General features: G+C 34.8%; 1 protein-coding gene across 6 annotated transcripts in view; it reads left to right on the top strand.

Moving 5' to 3' along the window:
• CSMD3 (CUB and Sushi multiple domains 3) overlaps nt 1-23,214 on the top strand; it is a 1,287,556-nt gene that overhangs the window by 381,502 nt on the left and 882,840 nt on the right. For all 6 annotated transcript variants that reach the window (XM_021942876.2, XM_031650139.1, XM_031650136.1 and 3 more), the window contains exon 5: nt 16,934-17,141. In XM_021942876.2, coding sequence (XP_021798568.2) covers nt 16,934-17,141 — 208 coding nt within the window. The remainder of the gene's footprint in view (nt 1-16,933; nt 17,142-23,214) is intronic.

Genomic DNA, 23,214 nt, shown 5'->3' with positions numbered 1-23,214 from the left:
TTGCAACTCTCTAGGAAGTTTCAAACTTTCCCACATCTTCCTGTTTTCTCAGGCCTCTAAGTCTCCAACAAGTTCCAAACTTTCCCACATTTTTCTATCTTCTTCTGAGCCCTCCAAGTGGTTCCAACTTCTGCCTTTTACCCAGTTTCAAGGTCGCTTTCACATTTTCAGGTATCTTTATAGTAAGTGCCCCACTACCTGTACCAATTAACTGTGTAAGTCTGTTCTCATGATATTAATAAAGACTTACTGAGACTGAGTAATTAATAAAGGAAAGAGGTTTAATTTACTCACAGTTAAGGAGGGCTGAGGAGACCTCAAGATTGTGGTTGAAGGAAAAGTAAGCATATCCTCCTTCACATGGCAGAAGAAAGGAAAAGAATAAGAATCGAGTGAAGGCAGAAACCCCTTATAAACCTTATAAAACCATGAGATCTTGTGAGAACTAACTGTCACGAGAATAGCATGGGGGAAACCACCCCTATGATTCAATTACCTCCTACCAGGTTCCTCTCATGACATGTGGTGATTATGGGAACTACAATTCAAGATGAGATTTGGATGGGGACAGAGCCAAATCATATCACCTTCCCTATAGAAATACATTATAATGTTGTTTTAGTCTATTAATCCTGATATAAGAAATACCATCAACAGGGTACTTTATAAGCCACATAAATTTCATTCTCACTGTTGTGGATATGGGGAAGTCCAAAGATCAAGCTGTGGGCAGATACAGTGTCTGGTGAAGGACTGCTTTCAGGTTCATAGATGATGCCTTCTTGCTGTGTCCTCACATAGAGGAGGAGGAGAATAAGCATCTTTGGGCCTATATTTTCTAGGCACTAATCCCATTATGAGAGCTGTGTCCTTAGGACCTAATCACCTACCAAACGGCCCCCTGTCCTAAGCCATTGCCTCAGAGGATAAGATGTAAACATATTAATTTTGATGGAACACAAACATTTTAATCATACACATTACTAGACATTTACTCAGATCTGTTGCAAAATACATTATAGACATAATAACCATATCTGTAAAGAACACAAAGGTTCACTAAAGATAATACAGTTAAAATAGTGACACGTACCACTATCAAACAGTGAAAATTAATCAACTATAATTACATGCAAAAATATGGATGAATCCCACAAAGAATAATTGATTGCAAGAAGCCAGATTCCAAAGAGTACATACTTTAAACTTCCATTTTATAAAGTTCAAAACATGCAAAATAATCTATTATGCTATAACGTATAATCTATTATCTTCAGGATAGAAAGAGTAAGGACTGAGAGGGAGTATTTGGGAGATTTCTACCATTAGGCTAATGTTCTCTTCTTGATTTGGGTGTTAGCAACAAAGCTGTGTTCAATTTGTGAAAATTTATCAAGCTATTCACTTAGAAGTTGTAGACTTTTCAGCACCTATATTGTATTTAATTTAAAACATTATGAAATAAAAAGGAGAACACCTCAAAAGTACATATTCTCCTAGTCAGCTGATATAGTGTGAGACGTCTCACAGATCTCCAAGGAACTGGTCAGATCTAGTCCTCCCCTTTCTGAATTCCCTGAGATGGTGATTAGAATCTGACGATTATTTAAGCATTCAGAATTTTCCTAGGTCAGTAGATCTCAAAGGTTAGCATGGATGAGATTCACTTGGAAGGCTTGCTAAAACTTCCATTGCTGGACCTCATCCACAGAGTTTCTGATTCAGTAGGTACAGGGAAGGGCCCAAGAACTATGGTTTAAGTAACAAAAGTAGGCATCATCTCAGCTCTTTATATTTTATGAAAGCTCTGTCTTTATTTGTGCCTACTTTCATTTTTAACCTTCACTGCTCTTCTTGATTTCCCAATCCACTTCATGCTTTTTACCCTCAGAAAGCAAACTTTAATGTTACTTCATTTATGAAAGTGAGGATGATTAGAGTATGATTTTTCTCAAAATTTCCAATGCTCTGTCTACCTCTGTTTCAAGCTAGGCTGCCATCAGAAACACTTAGAGAACATTTAAAGATACCTATAATTCATCTCCAACCCTCCAATTTCTACTCTTTGTAAAAACATTATTGGTTAATAATGAGGTCTACAGTAGGATGCTTTTTAAAAGTCCTCCAGGTGATGCTAATGCATGATCAAAATAAAAAATGACTGTACTAACCCAGGCATAATAGCTAATCTACTCACTGTGGTATTCCCCATTTTTCACCTAGGTCAAGGTCTTTCTCCACCTGGGATCCCTTCAGCTGACAGACATCTCTCCAATATCTTTCCAAAATCCAAACACAAATGAAGCCAACACATCCTATTCTCAATAACAAGACAAACTAAATTTTTATTGCTTTATTCTATTATCTTCTCCTAACAGTAAATTTTCCCTCTTCCCTTTTCAAATTCCTCAGAAAATTTGTCTTTGTTTAACATTTCTATTCATTTTTCTGCAATTTATTTCTCAGTTGACTGCAGTCTTGCTTCTTTTCACACATTCTGTTGAAACCCTTTTCCTAAGTTCAGCAGTGGCTTCCTAATAGATACATAATTGTTCACATTTTTAAAGTAGAGTCTCTCCATGACATTTGACATTGTTATTAACTCATTCTTCAGAGAACATTTTTTGTCTTTCTTGTGAAATAATTTATTGATTATTCTTGTACCTGTCTAGCCACTTCTCTATCTACCTCATTCCCTCCTGTTTCTCTACCAATTAATTTAATATTATGGTTTCCTAGGTTTCCACTGTTCATACTATATACCATTTAGTAGAAGGTGAAATCTACTTTATTGATTTCAACTGTCCTCCATGTATATGACGATTCTGCAGTTTATGTCAGTCGACTCAATCCTCTTAACCATTCAACTACTTGTGGAGAATATTTAATATTCCAAAAGCATCTTAACTAGTTTGGGCAGCAATTATCTTTTCCAAAACTTGTATTCATTTCAAAGAATTGATTTCATGAATTTTAGTTTGAGTGGTTATTGATTCTCATTTGTAGAGAATACTCTCAGAAACTCTAGCAGTTTGAAGCAGCTGCTTAAGACAAGTAAAGCAGGAGAATTTATTGAAACATAGAGAACTTTTACCTTCATGATTGATTTCAAATATTATGAGACAGAAACAACAGTATGTGTTTATTTCTCTATTTCCTCGGCAAGACTGCATGTCCCTACCAGCAACACAGTTAAGATGGTGCCCTGAAGCTAAAGGCTGTCCTACAGGAAGTAGGAAAATATGACTTAAATCACATCTAAACCTAGCCCTTAAAAACATTATTTGTTGCTTAGTATGGTACATGGCATGTAGCTATTTTGTATCTTTTTTCTCCTGTGCCTACCCCAGATGTAATCATTAAATGTGGATTAGAGCTTTATTCATTTCCTTAGAGGAAAGAGATGCAACATTACTATGTTCATTGCTGTATTTAATTTTATTTACAAATTTCAGCAATTGCACTGAGGTCAGCAGTTTAAATTACTGCTCCTAATATGACTACGGATGATTGGATTTTGATAAAAAACTATATACATAGTATACATCCCTGTATCTATAAATAAAACTAAAACAAAATATTCATAATTCTTAGTCTAGGAAACTTCCAGACTTCAAAGTCTGAGATTTCTCCATTTGGTACACTGTGGCCAGCATCTCTGGCTCCAAGGAGCACACAGTGCAGTGGGAACTCCTGGGAGGAGATATCAAGAAAGCCAAAAAATAAGGCAAAGTTAAATTTCAAAGGTGGCACAGTCAGCTGTGACAATGCAGGGATAAATAGGCCTTTTTGTGTTCTTTTGGGGGGGGCTCCCCTATTATGGGATTGCACTGTGCACAGAAGTTAGTTATGCAGTTTTGATCATATTAAAAGGCCAGTACTCCACTTGCAAAACAAATTATAAAACTAAGCCATTTATTGAGGTAGTCAGAGGACTGTTTTTAGCATTGGCTCAGAAACAAAACAAAACAAAAAATCCCAGCTGGTTTACCTTAGGCAAGTCACTTAAACACTCTTGGAACAAAGTTCAATCTTCAATGAAGTCAGAACTGTGATTAGCACTATTTGGGAGGTTCTGACATTTAGACATGAGAAGTCTACTTTTACTGTTATCCAGGCATTGAAATAAGACAGCTTGGGAAGCTTCAGTTTTCTGCAATGACTTCAGTCTCATGACTACTTCTTAGTCCAAGAACTGGGCTTTCTAGAAACTCAGGACAATTGCAACTGGAGTTGCAACACAACATAAAGAGCAACTCTTGCCGAGGTCACACACACACAAGTGTGTGTGTGTGCGTGTGTGTATGTACATATGTGTGTGTATGTACATACGTGTGTGTGTGTACGTGTGTGTGTGTATATATATGTTTTATTGGGTGAGTTGTGTATATCATTGCATTCTGAGAGGTCTGGTTGCAGACCAAAGTCATTGAACTCACAAGCTCTTATCCTAGGGTAATTCGTAGTCAATTCTTGGTATCCAACCTCATTTTAAAAGATGTTTTCTCAAAAATGGTAATCACGTACATACCATGGAATATTACTCAGCAAAAAATTGTATAAACTGTTGAAATATGCAATAACTTGGAGAGATCTCCAGCTGAGCAAAAAATGTAAACCCAAAAGATTATATACTGTATCATTTCATTTTATAAAACATTTTGAAATGAAAAATCTTGAAAATGAAAGGCAGATAAGTAAATGATTGCCAGGGATTAGGAAGTAGGTAGAAGAAGAAGGGCGGTGAGAATAGTTTAAAAAGAGCAACACAGCCGGGCACGGTGGTTCCTGCCTGTAATCCCAGCACTTTGGGAGGCTGAGACAGGCAGATCGTTTGAGGTCAGGAGTTCAAGACCAACTTGACAAACATGGTGAAACCCTGTCTCTACTAAAATACCAAAAATTAGCCAGGCATGGTGGCAGGCACCTGTAAACTCAGCTACTTAGGAAGCTGAAGCAGGAGAATCACTTGAACTCAGGAAGCAGAGGTTGCAGTGAGCTGAGATTGTACCACTGTACTCCAGCCTGAGTGACAGAGCGAGACTCCCTCTCAAAAAATAAATACATAAATACATAAATAAAAAGAGCATCACTAGAAATTCTTGTATTGATGGGCCTGTTCTGTATATTGACTGCAATGGTAGATGCTCAAACCTACACATGTGATAAACTTGTATAGAACTACATACACACAGTAAATGAATACAAGCAAAACTGAGGAAAGGTGAATAAGATTGGTGGATTGGGGGGGCGAAGGGAGAAAGTGAATAGTCACTGACTGAAAGGTACAAAATTTCAGATAAACTAGAATAAGTTGTAAGATCTATTGCACAGGAGGGAATCTATGAGCAACAACAATGTATATTTCAAAATAAGTCAGAGTAAATTTCAAATGTCTCATTTCGAAAAATGATAAATAATAGAGGTGATGGATAGGTTAATTGGTTTGATTTAATTATCCCACATGGTAAACATACTTTAAAATATCACACTATACCCCATAAATATATATAATCATGGTTTGTTGAATAAAACAGTATTTAATTTAAAAATCCTTTGAAAACTTCTTCTGACCTGGGAATGACAAAGATCATGACTTCAATCCTGTCTTTTTCTCTTGTCCCATGCTGTGGTCTAAATTTATGTCCCCCCAAAATTCATGCATTGAAATCCTCTCCCCATACTGATGATATTAGGAGGTTGGGCCTTTTGGGAGGTGATTGGGTCTTGAGGGCAGAGCTGTCATGAATGGGAATAGTGCTTTTATAAAATAGGCTCATGGAGCTCATTGAACCCTTCTACCACATAAGTACACAGCAAGAAGGCACCATCTATGAACCATAAAGTGGTTCCTCACCAGCTATTGAATCTGCCAGTGCTTTGATCTTGGATTTCCCAGGCTCCAGATTTGTGAGAAATAATAGCTTAAATAGACTAAGACAGAACACTTACCAAGAAGTAAGGATGCTACTGTAACAATACCTAAACATGTGGAAGCATCTTCGGAACTAGGTAACAAATAGAGGCTGGAATGGTTTTGAGGTACATGCTGAAAAAGCCTGCATTATTGTGAATGTCCATTCATTAAGGACAATCTTGGTGAGGGTACAGAAAGAGAAGAGGAGAGCTGTAGAGAAAGCCTCAATCTTCTTAGGGAAAAACTTAGTCATTAAAAAATGTAGAAATATGGACGGTAAATGTGATTCTGATGAGGTCTCAGATGGACATTAGGAACATGTTATTAGAAACTAGAGAAAAGGTGATCCTTGTTACAAAGTGGCAAAGACCTTGGCTGCATTGTATTCATGTCCTAGTGTCCTAGAACTTCTGGTTAATGACGTAGGATATTTGCATGAAGAAATTTCTAAGCAAAGTGTTGAAGGTGTTCAAAGCATGACTTTGCTTCTCTTCAAGCTTATAATAAAATAGGAGAAGAAAGAAATGATATGAAGATGGAATTTTTTAATAAAGGCAAGTGGAACTTAAGGATTTGGAAAACTGTATGACTGTCCATATTATAAAAAATGAGGATGTGTACAGGAGAGAACAGGAAGGGTGAGATTAGGTGACCCTTTGATAAAGAGATTAATATGGATCAACCTGGTACTATTCATTAAGAAAGTGGAAGAATGATGCCAAAGGGAATTTGGAGATCATGGGGCTGCCATTCCCATCACAGGTCCAGGCTACAAGAGCCTGGGGAAGAGAGCAATTTCAAATAAGGGACTGGGGATGCTTATGGAACCTTAGCTCTTGCTGCCTGCACTCTGTTTCCATGCTTCCCAGCCACCCCTGGAGTAGCTTTGGTGGGTCCTGTAACGACATGGGCTATGTCCAGCAAAGTTGTGGGGTCATGGCTGCCTTCATCTAGATTGAAAAGGGTGCCCTGTAAAGAAAGCTGTGGAACTCAGAAAGAAAACTGCCCTGGAAGTGAGGCCACCATGAAGAGTTTTCACTAGGTCAGTGCCCAGTGGAGCCATGGGAGCAGGACCACCCCAGAGAATCCAGACCAGTAGACTGTTGGGTATGTGATTTCAGCTCTGGAGAGCTCTAGGCACAGAGCCGATTTGAAGATGGGGCCACAACATAGAACTGTCATGGGAGCAAAGCTGCTGGAAGCTTTGGGAACCCAATCTCAATCCCTGGAGGGTACACACTGAACCAAAGAATATTATTCTTGAGCTACAAGACATAATATTGTTTACCTTGTTAAATTTCAGTCTTACTTGTTACTCTTTTCTTCTGTCCTATTTCTCCCTATTGGAATGGGAATGTCTATCCTATGTCTGTCTGACCATTGTATTTAAGAAGCACAGAACATTTTTGATTTCAGAGTTTCACAGTTAGAGTAATTTGCTTCTGCACAGTGGTACCTTGAGTCTTATCCATTGCCGATTTACATGATATCAAAATAGGACTCTCAACTTTGGACTTCCGACTTGATACTAGAATTAGTTAAAACTTTTAGAGCTATTGGGATGGTATGAATGTATTTTGAATGAGAGAAAGACATGAATTTTTCAGGGCCAATGTTGGAAAAGATGTTTTATCCTCACTGTTCTACAGTGGTGTTCTTGTCATAAATCAAGTGTTGCTCTTGTCATGAATATGTGTGAGTCTTTATCTGAACTCTTCATTACGTTCCATTGGTTAACTCTTCTATACTTGTTTTTAATTCTCCATTATTTTGATTATGGCAGCTTTATAATAAGTCTGAAATCTGGAATCTGGTTGTTTTTCAGCTGTATATTCTTCTTTATGATTGTTTGAGTTAGATCTTTGCATTTCCAGGAAATTAAAAAATCAGCTTGTCAATTTACACATGCACATTTGCCAGTATTTTGATTGTGACTATTCTGAAGTCATAGGTTAATTTGGGAGACAACATACTCATTTGTTTACATAGGTCTTTTGTATTTTCTCTCAAAAATGCTTTAAAATATTTTGAGTGGAGCTTTACCCAGCTTTTTCATGTCTTAGTACCTTCATTCCTAAGTATTTGAAATTTTATTACATCAAAAATGGTACTTTAAAAATGTCAGTCTAATTGTTTGTCTCTGATATATTATTGTATATTTCCTTGTATTTAGTTGTACTGCTAAATTCACTCAGTAAGTTTATTTTATCAGTGACTTTAAAGAATGTCCTATATACACAGTTCTAGAATTTGCAAATAGTGATGATGCCCTTTCTTGAAATTAAGGATGGAGAATAGAAATTACTTAACTAAGAATTTCCACTTGCTGAAGAGAAGTAGAAATTTTCCAATTATGTTATTTTGACCTGCAACTTATATAACTTGTTCTTTTTCTTTCTTCTTTATTCTTTTTTTTTTTTTTTTTTTTTTTGAGATGGCATGTCACCCTTTTGCCAGGCTGGCATACAGTGGCGCAATCTCAGTTCATTGCAACCTCCACCTCCCGGGTTCAAGTGATTCTCCTGCATCAGCCTTCTGAGTAGCTGGGACTACAGGCACCCGCCACCATGCCCAGCTAATTTTTATGTTATTAGTAGAGACAGGGTTTCACCATGTTGGCCAGGATGGTCTCGATCTCTTGACCTTGTGATCCACCCACCTTGGGCTCCCAAAGTCCTGGGATTGCAGGCGTGAGCCACCACGCCTGGCCTCATATCTTGTTCTTAAAATGTATTTAGCAACTCACCCCATTGTTTTACTTTGTTTTGACTTTTTGCTCCATTTATCATACTATTCCTATGTTTTTGAACAGCGATGTATTTTTTGAAATTCTGTTTATTCTATTCTGTGGATTCTCAAAGATCAGAATCCAAAATGATGATCAATTTAAATAATTATATTCATTTATTTGTTCATTTCATGTTTAATGCAATAAATTCACTTGGAGTCCCTACTATACATGTAGGTGTAGTAGTTTTAAGTAATAGATATAATATAAGCAAAAAGGGACATAAGCCCTGCCTTTATGAAGTTTACAATGAGAGGGAGGCAGACATTTTAAATACGCAAGTGGAAAAGAGACCCTGCGATCATCAACATATAGTCATTGAAGCTGCCCAAGAACACAGCCTCCATCCAGATAGAGAATAAAGAATGTGTATGGCAAAGATTGCAATTCTATCTCAATTCACTGACAACTGATTAATCAGAATGCAGCTACATGGCCTCACTTAGTTGTGAAAAGCACTAAAATATTTGTCCTGGCTGGCAGCAGCCTCCCAGCAACACCTCATAAGTGGAATTGGAACATGAATTTCAGATCTCAGCTAGTCGTCTCTATCACATCAAGATGCAAACAGCTCTATGCCTTTTGTAACTATGGATTTTATATTTTCATCAAATTTGTAAATCCTTTGACCATTAATCTTTCCATAGTTTTCCATGATTGCCCCTGCTCCACAACCTTTCTGGAACTTCAATAACACATATTAAACTGTTTGGCATTTTCCTACAGGGAATATCTGTTCTTTAAAAAGACATCTTGCTTTTCTCATAGCTGCATTCTAAATAGTTGCTATTGCCATGTCTTTAAGTCCACTATTTTTGCTTTCGTACTGTCTACTCTTCTATGAGGCCCACTGAGTATTTTTTTTAATTTCTAGTAATATATTTTGCATCTCTTAAAGTTTCATGTGCTCATCTTTTTATATCTTCCCTTTCTTTCCTCACAGTGTTCATTGAGTTCAGTTTTTCTGAAAAGGGCTATATAGTAAATATTTTAGGCTTTGCTGTGGTTACATAGTCTCTAAGATGTATTCATCTTTGATTTTGGTTTGTTGGTTTTTACAATCCTTTAAAAATGTAAAAATCATTACTAGATCACAGGCAATACGAAAAAAAGTCTATAAGCCAGATTTAGTCTGGGGTGTAGTGTGCTAACCCTTGTTTTAAGTAGTTGAATATAGTTATATATGTTATAAAGTCCTTATTTTCTAATTCCATCATCTCCATATTTTTTGGTCTGTTTCTAATGATTTTTCTCTTGGTTATGGGTTGTATCTTTATGTTTATTGACATAGCTAGTACTTTCTTTTAACTGTATGTTGAACGTGGTGAATTTAAAGATACTTAGTGTCTGGATTTAGTGATCTTTAAGTAACCTTGAGCTTTCTTCTAGTATGTATTAAAGTTACTTTTGGTTCACTTTGTGTCTTTTGAGATTTGTTTTTAAGCTTTAAGTATTGCATTTTTAAGTGGCCTTACCTCTAGGAGTAATTTACCGTCTCTACTGAAGTGCACCCCTTTTGAGATTTCTACTGAATACTCCATTCAGTTAAAGTGGACTCTATATTCTAGCTAGTGGTACCTGAACAAATCTCACTCCTGTGTGCTTCGTTGGAACCATTCATCTGACACATTCCTCTTTATGTGACTTCATGAAATTTCATCCAATTGCATGCATTTATTAGTATTTAGCAAACACTAATGAAGAGAACCCAATGTAAATCTTTTGAGTCCTTTTCTTCTGCAGAGCTTCCTCCTTTCTAGAACTTTGCCCTATGACTAACATTTCCCTCATGTTTCCTGAATTCTATCTCCTGAGCTGAAAGGAACATCATGCTCTACTTGTAATCCCACTCCTTATTCTATGGTCTAGAATGTGTCTCATTAGAGAAAGTCAAATGATTATAGGGCTCTCCTTCTTAGTTTTTTTCCTCTCTTAGATCACAGTTCTTCGTGGACCTGGCTTAATGTTTTAAAACAGTTATTATATATATGTTTTTCTCAGTTTTAATTTTTAAGTCAATAATGTAAATTTGTTCCCTGTTGCTCTTTCATGGTTATTACTTGATTTAATTTAAATATTTTATTCTCCAAATCTTTAAATAATTTAAGTTTTATTGAATGAATGCTTATATTTTTGTCTTATTTAGAGATTCTGAGAAGTATTTTAACCTGGATGTTTAAAAACACATACTTATTAATTACTTTCTTCAGTGCATTAGCTGTCTCTCATTTTCTCAACATGTCTCTTTGGAAGGTAAATGGAAATTAATGTAGGATATTTGTAAAAAGCATATTTGTGCATTCAAAAATGAGCTTTCAAAGCTAAAATGCCATTATACTTTGTTCTTTTTACTTTTCAGAGGTGTTTATCTCAGTGAATGTTGAGTATTTTTCTTTGATCTGTTATACATGTTTTTCTTTTTAATTTCATTTGCTTTAATATGAAATGAACTGAGGGAGCTTAACTGAAAAATAAAAATATGAGAAACTTTAATTTCCTTTAGAATCATTGAAAATACACTTTTGTTTTCTTCATAAGCTGGAAAGGTATTATGTGTTGTACCATGACAAACATAAAACAAAATTATCAATCTGAAAGAACTGTTATTTACCCAGTTGCTCAATTTTCTTCTCCATGAGAAAAGGGTTTCTCCTTAAACACAACAATGCAAAAAGTTGAATTATTAAATGTAAGTAGAAGCAGTTACACAAAATTAACTACCGCTCCATATATGTAATATGATGGCTAATTAATGACAGTGTAATATTTAAATAGTTTGTCTAATTAGGCACACAACAGTGATGGCTGTCTTGGGACAAAATAAAAAGCCTCACATAGATGTCAGTTTCACTTGAGTGCTGATGGAAATTTTAGATTTAGCAAAGGAGATTTGTAGAAAAAATGTCCCATGATAAAATTTGAAATTGAATTGAATGCTTAGCATCTGGAATTGACCAAGTGTACTGCTCTCCTACAATTTACACTTCATTTCTCTTTGGTGATAAACAAGCCTATATACTGCACCCCACACCCAACCCTAAGCTATTTCAGAGGAAACTAATAGCAAGGCAGAGCATAGTATAAGATCAGTATCAGAAAAGATGTGTTATAGAAAACCATTTAGGTTTTTTTGAAACTGTGTTTATTTTTTTATTAACAGCCACGTTTGGAGAAGTTCCAATTTATATTATGTTCAATGAAATGTTGTGGTCTCATACCCAAAGCCAAAACAAGATCATATATTTACAATATCTAAACAACTGTCACAGAGATTAAAAGTAAATAAAAATTTAATTTTAGGAAAAAGTACATTTTTGAAATCATAGTGAACTATTTTTAAAAACCTTTTCACTATAATACAGCTAATCTTTATTTTATTTTGTTACGTTTTTCCCTGCTCTATAGGTAAGAGATAAAAAGGCATTATTTATGAATTTTACATAAATTCAGTTATTTTAAAGTATAATAAATGGTGTTATTTGATGATAGATTTATAATATTTTAAACAATTAAAATGATATTTACTAACATTTTTAACAGCCGTAGTTTTTAATTAATAAATTTAAATACACTAAGAACTTATGAGAGAATTGATAATATTGCTCCAGAAAGTTGGAATAAATCCAAAGTCCAAAAGGGTTAACAATTTTAGTCCTCATTCTTAAAATTCCACATTATCTTTATTGAAACCATTAGCTGAATTTGTGGTTTTCTTCACGTTTTACAACGGATTGACTTTGCAAGCTTCTTAACATGCAATTTGCTAACATCTGAGCTATGTAAATGTGTATACATATACATATATAAAAAATTAAATGACTTTATGTCTTACAACCTTTATACTTTTCCTAGAACAAGAGTAGAGAATCCACCATTGTTTTTATTACTCACTGTATTATCTGTATGTTAAGCAACCACATTTGGAAGCCATTACAACTTCTAGTTAACCTCAAAGGGAGTCTAAGGTATTTAATGGCATTGTTTTACTATTTAGGTGAAAATATATTATTCTCAAGCCTTGGCCTAAAATGGATGTTCTAATTTATTTTGTCACCATGGTATTTCTTCTGACATATCTAGAAAAACCAAACTAATCTTTTGAAGATAATGAGATAAAAATATAATATATTCAAAACGAGATGTTTTATCTTTAGGCAGCAATGAAGCATGCAAGAATTTGCATGGACTCTTGATTCAGCCTCCTAATCTTCATTAACTATGGCCTCCCTCTGTTATCCTTCCATAGAGCAACTAAATGATATTTTCAAAACCTAAATCCAATTGTGCCATATCCCCACTAAAAACACTTTAATGTTCCATTACTATGAATAAATTCCATAGCCTTGTCAGAAATGTCCTGCAAGGTCTAACCCTTAGTTGCCCTTCCAATTGCATTTGGTACCAAATAGCCCCTCACCCTTTTTGCTGTAGCACACAGGCCCATTACCTTGGTAAAAGTGTCAGTGAAGCTGCAGGAACACTCTTCCCTCTGCTTTTCATCTCGTTATTGCTTACTATTTTGCTTTGAGTTTCCAGTCCAGCATCACTTCCTCAGGAAATTCTTGTTCCTTAATTCGTCAACTAGTTCAAGGCCCCAAGCATACAGCATTAGTACTAAATGTTCCTTCTTCATAGGACCTGCTGGAAATGTAATCTTTTGTATTCATTTTGCCATTTGTTTAGAGCCTGACTCTCTAATAGAACACTCCATGAGAGCAGAGATCATGAAAACGTTTTATAGTCATTACAGTTGGAGAGATTACATGATTTCCTCCTGGCACTTGGCAGATCTCAATGAATACTTTTTGGACAGATAACAAAATGAATAAATTTTGTTTCACAAGAAGTTTATACAAATGGCCAATATGATCCTATGTGCATCTTGAGCCTCTTAAGGAGATGGTTCTATGGAACAACCTTCTGTGAACCCCCCACTTTCTGTGAATTGTTGGATAGAAAATGTTGTAGACATCATTTATTAAACAAGCAAGCCTGGAGGCCATGACAGAGTAATGATGAAAGAACAGAAGCCTGTATCCTGTCATTTACAGGATATGTACCAACTCGTTTTGAACAGAGACCAAGCCATGGTATTTAGCAGAAAGAGCACAACATTGTATTCAAGAGTTTCATGGTTTGTTCTAATGCTGCCTTTTACTTGTCCCAACTCCACTATAAGTTCTTTTTAAATTGGCTTAGGTAGTATGTCCTGCTATGAATTCATAATTACAGAAAATATGGTTTTTTAAAAATATTGCCTTGAATTCAGCATTTAAGTATGGACACCAAACCAAAAATTTTTTAAATCTAACATTTACTGAAGCAAAGTTTACTTTTTTCACCGTTTTGTCAGATATTGATTCTATGATAGTCTCTGTCATAATAAACATATTAAACAGAAATGCTGAGCATAGAACTCGGTACAAGAATCTACATGACCATTGGTTTGAATGATGGAGAAACTGAGTTCCTATCCTTGTTTTCAAGTGAAAACCAGTCATACACTTGAGTTGAAATTGTTTTGCTGTGAAATAAAGATTTCCTTGAAGTGAGCTGTTTTCTGGGTTGTTCTCTCTTCCATGTGTCAGGAGTGTAGAGTTATTTGTCTGCATTGTGAGTCTAAGTTGAGGAAATTCAAAGAGATCATGTAGAGAAATTGATTTCTATGCCTTGAAGCTTATGGAATATAATATATTATTATCATTAAAATGATGGCTAAAGTATTTAAATATCTATTGCAACCCAAGGGACTGCATTTCCACAGAGGATGAATAAATGGATGTGTTTTCATTTGACTAAATGCAGGATTTTTGTGCGGGAGTTCTGTTGTGGCATGGTCTTACATCCTGCCCAAGAGGCCAATCTGAAAAGGTGAGGAGACATATGGAAAGAAGATCGAACTGTACTGTTCTATACCTATAGCATAAGAGAGAAATGTAAGCAGCCAGCTGGAGAAACACAATCACCCACAGTAATGGAACTGAAGGTGACACCTCTGTGGATCCCATGAAGTGGTGTATGAGTGAAAGAATCATCTTTCTTTAATTGTCTGACAAAGCTCCTAGAAACCAATGCCAAATTAGTGTTAGGAAAATAAGAGGATTCATATCCTCTGATCCTTCCTACTTGTAACCCCAGGAGGCCCATAGAGATCTCAGTGAGAAGGGGGGATGAACAGAAATACTAGCAGGGAAAACAAGGAAGAAGACTTGACTTCTCCATCTCACCTCAGCCCCACCTCTGCTCCATCTGCCATAAGTCCAAGGTATGGGGAGCAAAGAAGCTTAATCAAAATGAAGTTAATTTATTTTTGATTACCCAGGACTGGATGTATTAATTGATGTACTGTGATTTTTTTAAGTTAAATCATTTATTTTTAAACAGACAAAAATTATGTATATTTATCATGTGTAAATGATGTTTTGAAATATGTATTCATTGTGGAATGGCTACAGTGAGCTAATTAACATTTTATTTACTTCATATACTTTTCATTTTTGAGATGAGAACACTTAAACTATAATCTCTAAACTGTAGGATTTTTTTTCTTTAATCTGAGTGTGATCTAGAATGTTATGTGTCTCCTTCAGATTTTATCCAGAGGAAGGAAAATAAGTAGCTTATTGAACTTGTTTAAATAGATTGTGGGCCAGTTGAACTGTGAATATATGCTAGTGAAATAATTTTTTGTCAAAGTAGTATTCAACGCTGGTGTTGGTACTTGAGAAGGGAAATAATATAAGTGATATTTAGTTGGGGGTAGAGACAGCAGTACAGGCTTACTAGAAGGTTTAGGTCTTGAAGGCATTGGTGAAAATATTTGTAGTAGTATGCCACATGGTCTAGACAAGAAAATAGTTAATTTTATTTATCTAACAAACTTACAAGAGAAAGAACACACACACAAATATATATATATATATATATATATATATATATATATTTAGTGTGTGATAAATGTTAAATATCTTTTAAGAGGAATATACTTACATTTTTGATTTATAGATTATGGAGCTAAATGGATAAAGAGCAAGAAAGAAAAAAACAAATACCATTTGATGCATATAATATAGTAATAAAATTGTCTCTAATAACAAAGCATTTTTTTTTTTTTTTACTTTCTACCCATCATGGAATTGAATAGAAAGATATTGTCCGGCTCTATTGATTTAGGATCTGGAGCTATCGGTCACATCAAATAATAATTGGTCATTATGGAGCCAGAGTTTTCCTCAAAAACTTCAATTGAAGGAATTCCCTGAGTTGACCAAGGCAATAACATAAGTAATAAGACAATTTATTGCACAAGTGAACTTGTAACTTATTAGCGTGATTGGCCTAAACAATGCTATAATAAGGCGAATGCCCCAACTTCAATTTCTTTACGAAACAGGAGTTTTTTCTTATGTTTGCATACCAAACACAGCTACTCATATAACCACACTGCTAGCACCTATCGTCAGCCACAAGTAGACTAGTGGAGTATCTATGACCCCAATTTGGAAAATCAGAATCATAGATCCCAAAGTAACGTTAGTCAAAAAGTTATTTACGTGTTTTATCTATATACATTATATGACTACTTAGTAAAAGATATACTGTTTGATTTCATAGGAATATGTTTCTAAAGATATATTAGTTACCCTATTATTTCTTTGTAAACAAAATATCCTGGATATGTGATGTACTTTTATTTGAGTTGTTTTTCTACAAACATTTTTCAATAAATTCTGAAACATACCATTGACATGAACTATATTATATTGTCTCTTAAATTATGTCTTTGTGTTGTACATACCTGCATTAAAAAATCAAAAGTTTTTTCCATCAACAAACAAAGTGATCAAAGATTTCCCATCACAGACTTTGAGATACATGTTTCCTTTGTTTAACTCACTTTATCGCTTAAACATGAAAAAAATATATATTGATTCTATTTTCCTAATGTCTAATTTTGGAGTGTAAATTTTTTGCTTACTTTCATTGCTATTTCAACCAATTGTTATAAAATTGTTAAGGTCTAGTTTATACTTGTATATGTGCTTATACATTTTTTCATAAACTTCTCATTTTATTTAATCTTTATTAGTATATTATGCACTTGGTATCACATTTGAACTGTTATTTTTATCCAAAAATATTGACTTGCTTTTCTCTTAATAACTTACAACTGAACAATTGCATTTATCTTAATAACTTAAAACTGAACATTTTGTCATTTTTAACAGCTGAAGATGCTTGTGGAGGAACAATGAGAGGATCCAGTGGCGTCATATCCAGCCCTAGTTTTCCTAATGAGTACCATAACAATGCTGATTGCACTTGGACCATTGTAGCAGAGCCTGGGGACACAATTTCACTCATATTTACTGACTTTCAAATGGAAGAGAAATATGATTACTTAGAAATAGAAGGTTCTGAGCCCCCTACAATATGGTAAGTAAATAGCTTCTATTATCCTTGCATTGATGTTGTTGAAGCAAACTAGGGAACAAAGAACAACTGAATGTGGACTTTTACAGGTTTGGGTATTTAAAAGATCTTATAGGAAAGTTATGTGAAGAGGTTGTCAGAGCTGAAGGATATTTTTGAAGATTGGGCTATTTACATAAAAATAGATGGAAATTCAAAACATGTATAAACAAAAGTTATTCCTTTTGTAACCTACAGTTGTGCTTTTTAGCATGCGAGTCCATACTTGATGGTTTCTCTCAAATTAATTGAATAATCTTGGAAGTAATTTTCCTTTGTTTAAGTAGAGCTGTTATATACCTTGTTATCTGAAAGCAAAAATTAAACACCATGATCTGGGGGAATATGGTTTGTTTCTTTAGCGACTCAAGGCATGGTCTAATGGAACCTGCAAAGTATTCAGAACATGCTTTTAAGACATAATATTTTTTAAGTAAAATGTTTGTTTATGCTATTTTAAAAATTTGTATCTAATTATATCATTGATTAGATTATGATTCAGTAACTAAGTGAAAGAAAGAATAAGATGACATTGATAAAGGAAAGAGATAGGTAAACACTAGACTAGAGAGGATCTTTTAAGCCATGTGAAGATTTACTAAGAACCATGGATTTATCCAAAACAATTACATGAAGAGGTTTGAATATCCAAACGATTATTCCTATTGAAATGAAGAGATTGATTTGAAGAGGGGCTCGATTCGCTGCAGGAAGATCACTTAAGAGATGATTGCAGTATTACAAGAAAAGATCATGGTAGCTTGAATTAGAGTCATATTAATGAGGTAAGGAAATAGACTGAATTGAGAGATATTGATGATGTATAATCAAAAGGACTTTGTAATGGACTGGGGGTGATAAAGAAGGCAGTATTAAAATAAAACCTGGTTTTCTGACCTGAACAAATGGTGAAGGCAGTAGTAATATTCACTGAGTTGGGAATTATTGAGGAAAGGTTAAGTTTGGAATGAGAACCCTGTAAATATCGAGATTTGTTTTGAATTATTTTAGCTGGAAGATTCTTTGAGATGTGCAATTAAAGCCATCTACTAGACAACTATATCTCTTATATGATTCAATAGAGTAGAATCACAACACTGATATTTAGTTAATATTGATGGTAAGTGAACCAATAGGCAACAATATAATTAAGTAGATAGAGAGAGGATAAAATGAGAAGACAAAGGAGGACTAGGACTGAATCTGAGACTTAACAACATATAAGGCGTGGACTAAGAAGGATGGTACAGCAAAGAAAACTGAGGGAGTAATTTGAAGAGGTAAGAGAAGGAAGGAAATCTTAAGAAATAATTTCATGCAGACAAGGGAAGAAGACTGTGAAGAAGGGAAAGTAGACAACATTGTGGACTTCTGCTAAAAGAACACTATGTAAATGGTTTTAAAACTTCACAGTTTTCTGGGCTTCACCAAAAGTACAAAGCATTTCCTTAATTGTAAATCCTACCTTGCAAGATAGAACAAAAGTAACACACTTAGATACACTCACTTATTTCCCCTCTACATTTAGGCCCTCAACACTTCGAGTTATATGCCTGGTATGATAAATTCATACCAGAATGCAATAAAATCCACCTAAATTTTGGTTTTAAATGCTAGATAATTTAAAAGCTATTATTTGAGAAATTGCTACTTCAATGGTGATTCATATTCAAGTCATAATAAGGTAGATGATAATGCCATACATCTTTTAATAATTGTAATATCTTTTGCTATACAAGTGATCTTATTAAAATGACAGTTTTAACTTGACCAATATTTGACTACTGGATACAATAAAGGAAAATAGAACTCTGTTTTATAGTACCAGTTCCTGAGCTACCACCAAACTCTAGAAACCAAATTTCTCACATTTACTCTGTGGATTATAATTTCTCCATTTATGTTCATATGGTCACTTTCTTGTTTCAGATTAAACATGCTTAGTAATGATTTGTATATCTTCTTAACAATCTAAGTGGTTTCAACAATATAGTTAGTCCAATAAGAGTATCAGATCCACAAATTTCTCCGTTTTCTCCTTTAAAAGACACTTTGCCACTTTATTTATTTTCATCTTTAGAAAATAGCAACTAAGAAATGTATTGTTTTGCATTCTTTTAAAATTAATGTTACAGTAAAATTTAGGTAGACTTGTCAAAATCTTTGCTATATAATAAATCAAAAATAAAATCATTTGGCATGTTTCAAAAAATCAATACAAATGTTCAAACTATATTTCTATAAATGCCAACATAAAGATGCATAGTGTTGGTAAATTAATATTATATAAAGTCATTTAAGTATATTAAAACAACATTCCTTTTAAAATGTATTAGTTAGAGAATTTATGTATTAAATGATCTGTAAATAATTAAAATAAAGCTTTTATATCTAATTCTGGCCCTGTGATCACCTTAAATCCTTTAAAGTTCTCATGTCTTTTTAAAGATATACTCATCAAAAGAACACACTTTATTTCAGATGACATTATATCAAGCATTCTTCCTTATAAGTATGCACTGTTCACATAATATATTCAATTTATAATAGAATTCAAAACAGGTGAACAAGGAGACCTTCACATCCTTTTGATTAAAATTACAAATAATTTTTGGACTTCAGATCCTTCATTCAGAGACCAGAAACTTGTCACTAGCTACAATACATTATAGTTTTACTCCTGAAGTGCATAGAGTGTGGCAAAGCTTGATTAACTTGTTTTTTACTTTGGTCACACAGACTAAACCAGCCCAACAATTGTGCTGCAAAAAGAATATTTACACTTAGTCAGTGTAAATATTTTTAAAGTAGCATCACTGCATAATTCAACAGGAATGCAATGCATTCATTTAATTATTACTGGTGGATAAAACTGTGAGACCTGATGAATGTCAATTGATCCACTATAGTGAAATAAAAAATGACATAGCATAAAGATGCTTGTGTTCTAGATTCAACTTTGACTTCTTGTTGATGGATGACAGTGGGTAAGTCATGTCACCTCCCTAGGTCTCAGGTTTCTCACCTATAACATCCAAGGTTTCTCTTAATTCTGATGATATGGCATTGTCTGCTTAGATGCTATGGCAGAAACAAAAAAGTAAAACGTTAACTAAATGCAATACTTTGTAAATAACTATTTACCAAGCCTTGGATGGAGAGTTGGATTAGATGCTTTTTAAAATTATTTCCAAACTTGATTTGGATTTTTACCAGAATTCCATTTGTTCAATGTTTATTCAACAAATACTTGTTGGGGTGCCTGCTACATAACAGCATTGTTCTAAGTGCTTTTGTATCTAAAGCACCAAAGAGGCCTGCTCCTGTAGAACTTGTGCTCTCTCAGGGGATAAAGACAATAAGCAGGCAGTGATCAACATAAATAAGGTACACACACACTCTGTCTAGAGAGTGATAAGAAAGAAAAGATGTGGAAGAGTAAGAGAGGTCAGGAGAGCAAGAATGTTGTGATGAGTGTGTAGCTTACTTAATTGAAAAGTTGATATTTGAACAAAGTCTTGATGAATATAAGGAAGTTAGTCAACTGGATGAGCCTTCAGGCAGAAATGACATCTAGAGCAAAATACTTAAAGCAGACTGGGCCTTACTGTGTTGTAGGAACACCTAAGAAGCCATTGTGGCTAGAAAAGAATGATCATTGGTGAAGGCAGTAAGAGAGAAAGACAGACAATTGATAGACCCTGGCTCAAGACTCATCTTTGGCTTTTCCTCTAGATGTAATGTGAATTCACTTGAGGGGCTTGAGCACAGTAATGACATGATTGACCTTATTACTTTAAAAAACAAAAGTCACTCTGGCTACCGTATGGAGAATAAAGTATAAGAGGAAAAGCTAAAAGAACAGAGATTATTTGTGGTATGTAAGTGAGAGTTTATAATTATGAAATAAGAAAATAGCAGTGGAGGTGAGGTGAAATTATTGGGTTTTCAAGATAAATAATAGAAAGAAAAGAATAGCTCTAAAGAATAGCTCTAATAACCTGCTAATACAGATGCCAGATTATTTGACCTGCAGAACTGAGCAAATACAATTGAAATTAACTAATATTGGGAAGGCTATTGATGAAACATTTTTGGAGGGATGGTGTGTAGCTTAAATGTGGACGTGTTAAGTTTGAGATGGCTAATAAATCTGTAGTTGAAGATTTCAAGGGGACAGCTGGAGATACAAATCTTAGTTTCAAATAAAGGTATGGGCTAAGCTTCTAAATTTGGAAATCTCAAAATGGAAGTAATTATTCCTATTTCTACCAGTTGAAGTGATTATTACATTTTAAAAAAAGGAAAAAGGAACTAATATCTGAGTCGTGCGACACTCCAACACTAAAATGTCAGCAAAACTAGGATGAACCAGCAAAGGAGTTTGAGAGTCGGAGTAAATGAGATAAGAGGAAAAACATGACGGTACAGTTATCCCTTAGGATCTTCAGGAAATTGGTTCCAGGACCACCCCTGCTTATACAAAAATCTTAGGATGCTAAAGTTCTTTATATAAAATGTAGTATTATTTGCATACAACGTACACACATGCTTCCATATACTTTAAATAATCTCCAGATTATGTACAATACCTAATATAATGCAAATGCTTTATACATAGTTTTAAAACTGTATGGATCATTTTGTTGTATTATTGTTGTATTGATATTTTTTATTTTTCAAATACTTTTGATTTGTGATTGGTTGAATCTGCTAATACAGATCCCACAGACATAGAATATTGACTGTATAAATTTTCCTGGAAACCAAATGAAAAAATTATGATGGAATTGGCCAATTGTCAAATGTGAATGATAAGCTAATAAAATAAGCTCCAAAACTAATCACTGGATGTAATAACATAGAGGTCATTGGGTAACTTCGATGAAAGTAATTTTGTAGGTGATAGGCTGACTGGAGGAGTTTTAAGAAAGAACTGGAGCAGAGATATTATAGGCAATTACTATAAATAAATTGTTCAGGGAATTTTGCAAAAAAGAGTGATGGGACAATAGGTTAAAAAGAAAGTAGGAGCAAGGGAAGATGTTTTTCTCCTTTTTTGTAGCTTATTATAAAATATGTTCCCAAATTAATAAATGGATTTAGCAACATGGAAGTCACCGATAACTTTGATAAAAGTAATTTTGCAGATGACAGTGTGATTGGAATAATTTTAAGTGAGAATTAGAGAACAGATACCATAAATAAATTGTTCAGGGAAATTTGCAAGAAATAGATGTACATAGTTTACATAACAGATGCACATAGTTTTGGAGTACATATGATAATTTTCTTTTTTTTTTAGATAGAGTCTCACTCTGTCACCTAGGCTGGAGTGCAGTGGAGCAATCTCAGCTCACTGTAACCTCTGCTTCCTGGGTTCGAGCGATTCTCCTGCCTCAGCCTCCCTAGTAGCTGGCATTACAGGCGCGTGCCACCACGCCTGGCAAATTTTTTGTATTTTTTGTAGAGACAGGGTTTCACCGAGTTAGCCAGGATGGTCTAGATCTCCTGACCTCGTGATCTGCCCTCCTCGGCCTCCCAAAGTGCTGGGATTACAGGCGTGAGCTACCGCACCTGACCCACATATGACAATTGAATACATTCATATAATTTGTAACAATCGGCCGGGCGCGGTGGCTCACGCCTGTACTCTCAGCACTTTGGGAGGCCAAGGCAGGCGGATCACGAGGTCAGGAGATCGAGACTATCCTGGCTAACACGGTGAAACCCCGTCTCTACTGAAAATACAAAAAATTAGCCAGGCGTGGTGGCGGGCGTCTGTAGTCCCAGCTACTCGGGAGGCTGAGGCAGGAGAATGACGTGAACCAGGGAGGTGGAGCTTGCAGTGAGTCAAGATTGCGCCCCTGCACTCCAGCCTGGGCTACAGAGCAAGACTTCATCTCAAAAAAAAAAAAAAAAAAAAAAAAAAAAAAAAAAAAAAAATTGTAACAATCAGGTCAGTGTCCTTGGGATAACCATCACCTTAAATATTTGTCTTTTCTGTATGCTGGAATGATCCACATTATTCTCTTCT

This window comes from Papio anubis, chromosome 8 (genome assembly GCF_008728515.1).
Source record: "Papio anubis isolate 15944 chromosome 8, Panubis1.0, whole genome shotgun sequence".
NCBI lineage: Eukaryota > Metazoa > Chordata > Mammalia > Primates > Cercopithecidae > Papio > Papio anubis.
This window is presented reverse-complemented; position numbering and strand designations above follow the sequence as displayed.